This window comes from Papaver somniferum, unplaced genomic scaffold (genome assembly GCF_003573695.1).
Source record: "Papaver somniferum cultivar HN1 unplaced genomic scaffold, ASM357369v1 unplaced-scaffold_19, whole genome shotgun sequence".
Lineage (NCBI taxonomy): Eukaryota > Viridiplantae > Streptophyta > Magnoliopsida > Ranunculales > Papaveraceae > Papaver > Papaver somniferum.
Genome location: NW_020628818.1, coordinates 10,270,516 through 10,280,680, shown reverse-complemented (window position 1 = coordinate 10,280,680; position 10,165 = coordinate 10,270,516). Strand labels below are relative to the sequence as shown.

Sequence of the window (10,165 nt, the reverse complement as noted above, 5' to 3'; positions counted from 1 at the left end):
TTCTGTACTTTTCTCTATACACTTTTGCACGCCTCTACACACACAACACTTGTATGAACTTCAAAAATTCTTTCAAATTCTTCTTTTAATTATTTGTATGAACTTCAAAAATTCTCCCTTTAATTATTTGTGTGAATGTCAAAAAACATGAGTAGCTAATTTTCTTATTGATTGAGGATGAATTCCTAGTTCTTAACATGGTTTTGAGTTTTGTTTTTAAATTTACTTTGAAGTTTTTACATGATTATCGTCTGTTTTTACTAATAGGAATGTTTATATATTCATGGTTGATTGTTAGATTGTTTAGGTGGACAACTAAATTGATTTGTTAATGGATCTAAAGCTAGTGAAAGTTAGGAGATGAGTAATTGTTTCTTTAATCTTTACACAAGTAGCAAACACGAGACCTTGCGGAGGGATTCCGTGGTGCAATTGTGTGTGAAAACAACGTTAGCAAGTAGACCTTGAGCTAAGAGTCTAACTACTAATATCAACCTAATAAATTCATAAATCTTAATGCGTTTAACTAAATTACATCTTGAGTGAGCTACTACTAGGTGGTTTGGTGAATAGAATCCGGTAGTAGAGAACTTCCGTATCCGGTGATACTAGGGATTTACGGATTTCGCACTGAGCTAGCTGCTTTACCTACGGTTGGTGATAATCTGTGACTAATAAAAAGTGGAAAAGAACATAACTTGAATCATTGTTTTGCAACGAAGAAGGATTCCTTGATCTAATCTCTCTTATTGATTTCAACTTTATCTTTTTAATTGCTTTGCTTATTTATTTTACTTTATAAAATCTAAAACCCCCCTTTTTTGTGACATTATAAGACAACTAAAACCTCTTGCTCCTCGTGGAAACGATCCTTACTATCGCTATATTACTTGTTAATTAGTGAGAAAAATATTAATTAATTTGTTGTGGTTACTACACACCAAATTTTGGCGCCGCTACCGGGGAGCAGCGGACGATTTTAGTTGTTTTATTTTTATTTTTTGCTTTATTCTTGCTTTGTTAGATTCTATATCGTATCTAACTTAGTTTTCGTGAATCTTGTTTCAGGTACTATATCTTTGGTGAATGCTTAAAGAGGGCAGATCGAGTCCAATTTGTATACGTCTTCGATCCGTCACTCAATGATAGACACATTTTTGTGTCTAATTTGTCTCGATTCTATATAATGATAGTTCTTATTTTTGTACTTATTATGGTGTTTTATGTGTGTGTAGGTATTTTTGGCCAATAAATATTTTTGGAAAAATCGGCTCGAAAAGTTGTCTAAAAGCGCCCGGACGACACTTGTTATTCGGACTCTCAGCATGGATAAGGGGCACCCTCAGGACACCCCAAGACAGATGCTAAAGGCACCCATACTCTGGATAGGGGGCGCCTCTTCTTCTTCACAATTCGAATCGGAATTCGGCGGGAAAAACGGCAGCAGTCGTGCAGGTTTGGAATTGGATTTCACAAGGGATTCGACCAGATTCGATTGCAGATATTTGTTGGGCTGGACTTTCTTGATCACGTCTGGCTGAAGACTTTAAATTTAGCACTTTTTGGGAGGTAACCCAATCTCATGCAATACGGTAATATATTTCCTTATCTCTTTTGCTGCAAATGGTAACAGTTTCTCCTTATTCATGCTTTTAATTTTATCTTTAGAACATTGAGGACAATGTTAGATTTAAGTTTGGGGGTATGGGAGAAACGTTTTAGTTGCAGTATGAATTAATAAACTCCAGAACCTAGAAATTTATGCCTATTGAGGATTGCACTAACTAGTCTAAGTGGATGGAAGCATTTTGATCGTAGGAGTTGAGGAACCAATCTGATTAGATGGAAACATCTAGAAGAGTCTATTCATAAAAGAACAGAGCTCAGGTGTTAGAAATAACATGATAGTTTCACCATATCTCGTTGAGTCCTTTTCACTTCTATTTCTATTTTTATTTTGTTTTTAAACTATGTTTCTCTAAGTGATAGGTGAGGCCCACGATTCAAGTTGTTACCAATGCTAGGATGAATTAGAGGGATTGAGATACCATGAAAAAAAAAAAGAAAAAAAAAATAAATAAAAAAAGCTGAAAAAGAAAAAAAAAAGATGAAAAAAATGAAAAAATGAAAAAATGAATAAATTGAGACCAGACCACTTGACCAAAATGAATAAATTCAATAAAGTCGACCACTGGTACCCTTGTATATGCCAGTTGTGTTGACCTAGAGTTAGGTTATCGACCACTGGTTCCCTTGTATATGCCAGTGTGTTGATATTAGTCAGACTAGTATCTCAATCCATTAGGATAGGTTCATTTTGGCGGAGGCCTTCAGACAGATATGGGAAACGCCGTTCACTTAGTAAACATCAAAACCATCTATGTTTTTCTATATCCATCTTCTTGATCTATCCACGTGATTAGTTTTGACTCCGGATATTGATGTCCATAGTGCGACTATCTCAGTAGAGCTCTGTCACTTTATATGAATTTTAGTATGCTTGAGTGCAAACTCGTGTACAACAATTGGAATTTCGCATCAGGGTACTTCCTCCTGTAGTCAATAAGTATGCCAACCAAGGAGATTTTTTAGTGCCTTCCAAGGTTCTGCGTAGATAGCTATGGTCTGGAGTATAAAGGTTTTGTGGGTATACCTCTGGTAAGACCTCCCGAGACTAAAACTCGGCCACTAGGGACACTTAGGGGTTTAAAGGCTTATTGCATACGCTAAATGCAATCCACGATGCCTGCGACAGTGAGTTAGGATTTTATTTTTTATTTCCGTTTTGCTCGAGGACTAGAAAATAATAAGTTTGGGGGTATTTAATAGACACATTTTTGTGTCTAATTTGTCTCGATTCTATATATTGATAGTTCTCATTTTTGTACTTATTATGGTGTTTTATGTGTGTGTAGGTATTTTTGGAAAAATCGACTCGAAAAGTTGTTTAAAAGCGCCCGGAGGACACTTGTTATTCGGACTCTCAGCATGGATAAGGGGCACCCTCAGGACACCCCAAGGAAGCTGCTAAAGGCACCCCTACTCTGGATAGGTTGCGCCTCTTCTTCTTTACAATTCGAATCGGAATTCGGCGGGAAAAACGGCAGCAGTCATGAAGGTTTGGAATCGGATTTCGCAAGGGATTCGACCAGATTCGATTGCAGATATTTGTTGGGCTGGACTTTCTGGATCGCAACAGGGCTGGTAGATTGATTGGACTCAACTAATTGAGGTTGGATAAGACGCGAGAAGAAAACAGAGGAGGAAGAAGTTTTCGGGGTCTGTTGAGATTATATTTGGCAGTTACGGGTGATTTGAGGGAAGATAACCCTTCTTGAGATTCGTATCAATCTAATAGAGGAACTGGAATGACCTGTACAGCTCAGAAACGCGTAGAGAAGAGTTTGGAAAGTGGAGAAGTCCGAGACGTTCTGCCGAAGAAAAGAGAGAATTAAATCGAGTATTAGGGTTCCTGTTGGCTATAAAAAGGTTGCTTCAAGTCTCAGAGGGGATCAAGAGTTCGAGGGTGAAGCAGAGGAGACGTCGGAGCTGCAGGAGAAGTTGCAGAGTATCTTCTCTGTTGGTGAAGAAGAAGACGAGCTGAAGAACATAGGACCCAGTTGGACAGTCGCAGAAACCGTGACCTATACTTTCAAACTCAATAGCTTTGTAACAATTTTTTTCAACAATTATTCTGAGTTCGCAACAGTTTTGTTAGGGTTCTCTGTAACAGTGGGTTCTGTAACAATTATAACTGTTACAAAAACACTGCTTTATACCTCTTCTTCAATAAAACACCTTTTTGAGCTATGGATTATTATTTTGAGCGTGTTTTCACCACGAAGATCTAAAACCCAACACTGGGGTGACGGAGGAAGCCATTCTCTACGCGTGTGGTAAATCTATTTAATTCCTTTATGACTTTTGCACTATTTTAAATTGATTCATGATTTTTATTAATTGACTGTGATTTTGTTTGATGGCGTATGCTTTGTCTTAGTATTTTTGATACGTCATGCTTGTGATTTACAGTCAATCTTTTATAAAATCTACCTTGGAAAAGAATAAAGAGTCAATATTTATTATGTTATGAGCTATAATTGTCTGGAATTGATAGTTGAACCACATGAATATGAGAATCGGTGGAATCTTGAGTCTCAGTACCTCTCGATATCGTGACAGTATTTTGTATATATTTTCTAGTATTAATTCTAAAATAAATCTCTACAAGTCTTTGAACGAACTTTATTTACCACTTGAAAAACTACAACAATTTTTGGCGCCGCCGACGCGGGTTTGTATTAGGTTTTAGGTTTTAGATTTATTTTATCTCTTTTAGAATTTTTGTTCTCTTTTACGCCTTTGGTATTTTTTGATTCTTTTCAGATTTCGAGCGAAGCTACAAGGAAAGAAAAAGTGCTATAAAAGGAAAGCATCGCCAAAGAAGGAAAGAAAAGAGGAATCCGAAAGGAGTGAAGAAGAAGATTTTGTATATAGTTATTTTGGTTTAATTTTAGAAACTGTAAATAGGGTTTTATTTTTTGTAATTTTTCTTTTTATTTTTGGACACTTTTTGGACTTTATTTTTGGACTGGGACATTATTATTTAGAAACGGTAATATCTTTCCTTATCTCTTTTGCTTCAAGTGGTAACAGTTTCTCCTTGTTCATGCTTTTAATTTTATCTTTAGAACATTGAGGAAAATGTTAGATTTAAGTTTGGGGGTATGGGAGAAACGTTTTAGTTTCAGTATGAATAAATAAACTCCAGAACCTAGAAATTTATGCCTATTGAGGATTGCACTAACTAATCTAAGTGGATGGAAGCATTTTGATCGTAGGAGTTGAGGAACCAATCTGATTAGATGAAAACATCTAGAAGAGTCTATTCATAAAAGCACAGAGCTCAGGTGTTAGAAATAACATGATAGTTTCACCATATCTCGTTAAGTCCTTTTCACTTCTATTTTTAATTTTATTTTGTTTTTAAACTATGTTTCTCTAAGTGATAGGTGGGGCGACGATTCAAGTTGTTACGAATGCTAGGGTGAATTAGATGGATTGAGATACCATGAAAAAAAAAAGAAAAAAAAAATAAATAAATTGAGACCAGACCACTTGACCAAAAGGAATAAATTCAATAAAGTCGACCACTAGTACCCTTGTATATGCCAGTTGTGTTGACCTAGAGTTAGGTTATCGGCCACTGGTTCCCTTGTATATGCCAGTGTGTTGATATTAGTCAGACTAGTATCTCAATCCATTAGGATAGGTTCATTTTGGCGGAGGCCTTCAGACATATATGGGAAACGCCGTTCACTTAGTAAACATCAAAACCATCTATGTTTTTCTATATCCATCTTCTTGATCTATCCACCAGTGTAGTCAATTTAGGCCATCTCGGCCGGAATTCCGCCGGAAATTCTGTTGCCGGACCAACGTAACACGAAATGCAACTTTCCGCCGAAACGGAAACTGCCCGGGATGTAACGGAAATTCCGGCCGAGATTGGACATAATAAACCGGAATTCCGGGCGAGAAAATACACAGAAAGAAAACAAAGTTGTTCGAAAAATTGGTTCGAGTTAATAACTTAACATCACTTTCTCTGACCGTCAGAGAAAGAAAAAAAACCAGAAAGAGATCGAGAGAAGAAAAAAGAGAGGGAGTTAGATCGAGAGAAGAAAAAAGAGAGGGAGTTAGATCGAGAGAGCAAGATTTCCAGCGAGAGAAGTAGATATAGATCGATATAGAGACTAGAGAGTTTGGTGACATGGTCGGGTGCTAGAGACAAAGAGTTTCAGGAAGATTAGGTTTTCAATCAGAGAAGATTAGGTTTTCAATCAGAAAACAAGTAAGTAATCCAAACCCTTTCTTTATTTTTGTTAAAATAGACTGTTGCATGATGTTTTTATTGATTATAATCGAAGTTGAGATGATTGATGTTCTTAAATTTAGGGTTTATGTAATTAGGATTTATCTGAAATTGGGAATTGTTGTTCAGAATTAGGATGTTGTTGTTATCTAGATTTCATCATGTAAGTCAGAGACAAGATGTTGTTATATCTGATTGTGTTTAGAAAAATCAATTTAGTCCAAGATGCTTAATATATGATAGTATGATACCAATTTTTGTTTCTGATTGTGTTTAGAACAATCATTGTACTTGTTATATTTCCAATATTTTCATTCAAACTTCAAATAAATAGATAGAGATACTAAATTTGAAATTATAAGTAGTTGGAAGAGGAATCCACCAAGATACAAATTAATCATTATCAGTAGTTGGTAGATGATTGTGAGTCTTGTGACGCCAATGCGGAAGGAGTTGGGCAAGGTGGTGGTTATGGATTCTTCCAATGCATCCAATTCGAACACCTAAAACACTGCATGTGGATCAATGCTGCCGCAGTCCTCTACTCAGACTCAAAATAAAGATCCAGCATGGAAATGGGATAAATTGAAAGACCCTGCATTTCTGAAGAAACTAAGTTGTGTACTTTATAACAAAGAAATGCGTGGTGGTGGAATTACTAGGCTTAAGGAGCATATCAAACAAATCAGGGGGAATGTTTCTTCATGTTTGAAAGCATCGGCTGAAGTTATAAATGAAATTAGACTAGCTGACAATATAAAGAAGTTAAAGAAATCTCACAGGGATGATGTTGATGCTATGTATCGGCGTACAAAATCTGATGAGAAGTCTGATGCTGATACTGATGATGAGGACCTTGATGTGCAAGAAGTTGAAAAGATTTCCAATGTGGGCAGTGCTAGTGGTAGTCAAGAAGTTGTTCAGAGTCAGAGGAAGAGATAATTCAAGAGACAAAGTAATTGTAGGGGTCCAATAGATTCACTCATGCAGACAGACCACCGTAAAACTCAACAAGCCACTCTTGAAAGAAACAGTTCAGCGAAAGAGAAGTTACTGAAAGATGCATGGAAAAGCATTTCATCTTGGATGACTGAGAATTCCATATCTTTTAATACTGTTCATTGTCCAAGTTTCCAAGAAATGATATATGCAATTGGTGAATATGGGAAAGGTATATAGTGCTCTCAGTAATCTTTTATTACTTTTGGTTTAATTATTTTGTTACTTATGCCTTTTTTGTTTCTTCTTTTGATGTTAGCTATGCCCGCGCCATCTTACCATCAGATTCGTACAAATCTTTTCAAGGAGCAGTTAGAAGAAATGAAGAAGTTTGTTGATACATTTAGGGTACATTGGAAGAGGTATGGATGTTCTAGTATGTCCGATGGTTAGACAGATGGGAAAAAGCGACATCTTATCAACTTCTTGGTGAATTGTCCGAAAGGGTCAGTTTTCTTGAAGTCTGTGGACGCGTCAGATAGAACCAATGATGCTGATTTCATACGTGAGCTTGTAAAGGAGGTAATTAATGATGTTGGGAAAGAAAATGTGGTTCAGTTCATTACCGATAATGGTTCAAACTTTAAAAAGGATGGGAAGGATTTAATGCTTGAATACCCAAATCTATTTTGGACTCCTTGTGGTGCTCATTGTGTCCAGTTGATGCTAGAAGAACTTGGTGACAAGCTTACACGAATCAAGACAGCTGTCATTCTAGGTAAAAGACTTGTTACATACATTTATGCTCATTTTCAAGTATTGTGCTTGATGAGGAAGATGACAGGTGGAGACTTACATAGGTCTACAAAGACTAGATTGGCAACTCAGTATTACACACTAGAAAGTCTTCAAAAGTATAAAAATCCTTTACAAATGATGTTTGTGAATGATAGGTGGGAAAAAAGTAGATTTGCAAAAGAAAATGATGGAATTAATGCACTTAAAATTGTTACAAGTAGTACATTTTGGGAAGATGTTGATTACTCTTGTAGTGTGTTGAAGCCTTTAGTTAAGGTTGTAAGACTAGTGGATATCGAGCGCAAACCTACGATGCCTTGTTTTTATGATGCAATGAGAATATCAAGGGATCAATTAGAGAAGAATTTCAGCGAAGATTATGATACTTGGGCGGTAATTAATGCTTGCTTTGAGAAAAGATGGAAGAAAAACTTCAATCATGCTCTACATTGTGCTGCATATTATTTGAATCCATCCATATTTTACAATATTGAAACTTATGAAATGGATAGTAATGAAAAGTACATAGAAATCAAAAGGGGACTTCATACGGCAATGGAAAGGCTTATACCCAATGAAGATGAGCTTGATCAAGCTACAAGTGAATTGAGAAAGTATGCTGATGCTGTTGGGATCTTGGGAAGTCCATCTTGCAAAAGAAGAAGAACCAAGGATCAACCTCGTAAGCTTATTTGTTCTGTGAGTTTAAAGTTAAATTACATTTCTGTTACATATCTTTTATAACTATTTTCTTTGTATTTATAACAGATGATTGGTGGATTACATTTGGAGGAATCGATGTGCCTAACCTGCAAAAATTTGCAATCAGAGTATTGAGTCTTACTTGTTCTTCTTCCCCATGTGAGCGAAACTGGAGCACATTTCAAAATGTAAGTATTCTAATCTTTTGTAATAATTTGTAATATTTTGAATATGCATAACAACTGGAGATATGATTGAACTAGGAAACATAACATGCTTGCAGACCCCTATGTTCTCATGACAACTATCTTTTGTATTTCAGTTGCACTCGAAAAAATGAAATATGCATAAAACAAAAGAAGTTGAATGATAGTGTCTTTATCCAATATAATAAGAAATTGCAGCGTCGTTACATAGAAATCCAACAATATAACGACGATGATAAAGCAAATGATCCTATTTTCCTGGAGGAGCGTGATGACAATGATGAATGGTTTGATTTACGAAATTTGAATGACTTGGATGTGCTAGGTGATAATGTAAGTTTCAATGATTTGCAAGAGACAGTGGGTGAAGAACGTGAGACAGTTGGTAGTGGAGGTGCTTCTAGTTCTCGAAGCAAGTCTACTTTTCCAACCGACTCGGAGTATGATGGATATGATACCGATGAATTGATGTTGGAAACTGAAAAAGGGCTACTCGTTGTTGCTGAGAATGACGAAGTTACTCAAGATGATGATATCTATGATTATTCAAATTATGTTGATTAGCACTGTAATGTTGTTGTTTAAATAACATTTTAGACCATGAACTGAAGTTGTACTAATTTCTCTTTTAAGTAACATTTTAGATATGTTCTGGATTAATTAGTTATGTTTGAAGTGTTTCCATTTTTGTGTTTTTTTTGTTCGTTTTTTGTTGGATTGATCGTATTTCATTATATCATAACATATGTAGAAATTATATATATATAAGTTGGAACCGAGATTACACCGAGATTTGGAAACGAAATCTCCCCGAGACAACGTTGTACCAGTGTCTCGCTCGGGACCGAGACAAACCGGAATCCGAGATCGACTACATTGCTATCCACGTGATTAGTTTTGACTCCGGATATTGATGTCCATAGTGCGACTATCTGAGTAGAGATCTGTCACTTTATATGAATTTTAGTATGCTTGAGTGCAAACTCGTGTACAGCAATTGGAATTTCGCATCAGGGTACTTCCTCCTGTAGTCAATAAGTATGCCAACCAAGGAGATTCTTTAGTGCCTTCCAAGGTTCTGCGTAGATAGCTAGGGTCTGGATTATAAAGTTTTTGTGGGTATACCTCTGGTAAGCCTTCCCGAGACTACAACTCGGACATTAGGGACACTTAGGGGTTTAAAGGCTTATTGCATACGCTAAATGCAATCGACGATGCCTGCGACAGTGAGTTAGGATTTTATTTTTTATTTCAGTTTTGCTCGAGGACTACCAAATAATAAGTTTGGGGGTATTTGATAGACACACTTTTGTGTCTAATTTGTCTCGATTCTATATATTGATAGTTCTCATTTTTGTACTTATTATGGTGTTTTATGTGTGTGTAGGTATTTTTGGCCAATAAATATTTTTGGAAAAATCGACTCGAAAAGTTTTTTAAAAGCGCCCAGAGGACACTTGTTATTCGGACTCTCAGCATCGATAAGGGGAACCATCAAGACACCCCAAGGAAGCTGCTAAAGGAACCCCTACTCTGGATAGGGGGCGCCTCTTCTTCTTCACAATTCGAATCGGAATTCGGCGGGAAAAACGGCAGAAGCCGTGAAGGGATGGAATTGGATTTCGGAAGGGATTCGACCAGATTC

The 10,165-nt window shown here is 36.4% G+C and overlaps 1 protein-coding gene across 1 annotated transcript; it reads left to right on the top strand.

The window, feature by feature from the left end:
- The first annotated feature begins 6,859 nt into the window (after nt 1–6,859).
- Nucleotides 6,860–9,084, top strand: LOC113338506. Its single transcript, XM_026583914.1, has 5 exons — nt 6,860–7,046; nt 7,134–7,222; nt 7,268–8,294; nt 8,381–8,502; nt 8,719–9,084. The coding sequence occupies exons 1-5, from the start codon at nt 6,860–6,862 to the stop codon at nt 9,082–9,084; spliced, it is 1,791 nt and encodes a 596-aa protein (XP_026439699.1).
- The last annotated feature ends 1,081 nt before the right edge of the window (nt 9,085–10,165 follow it).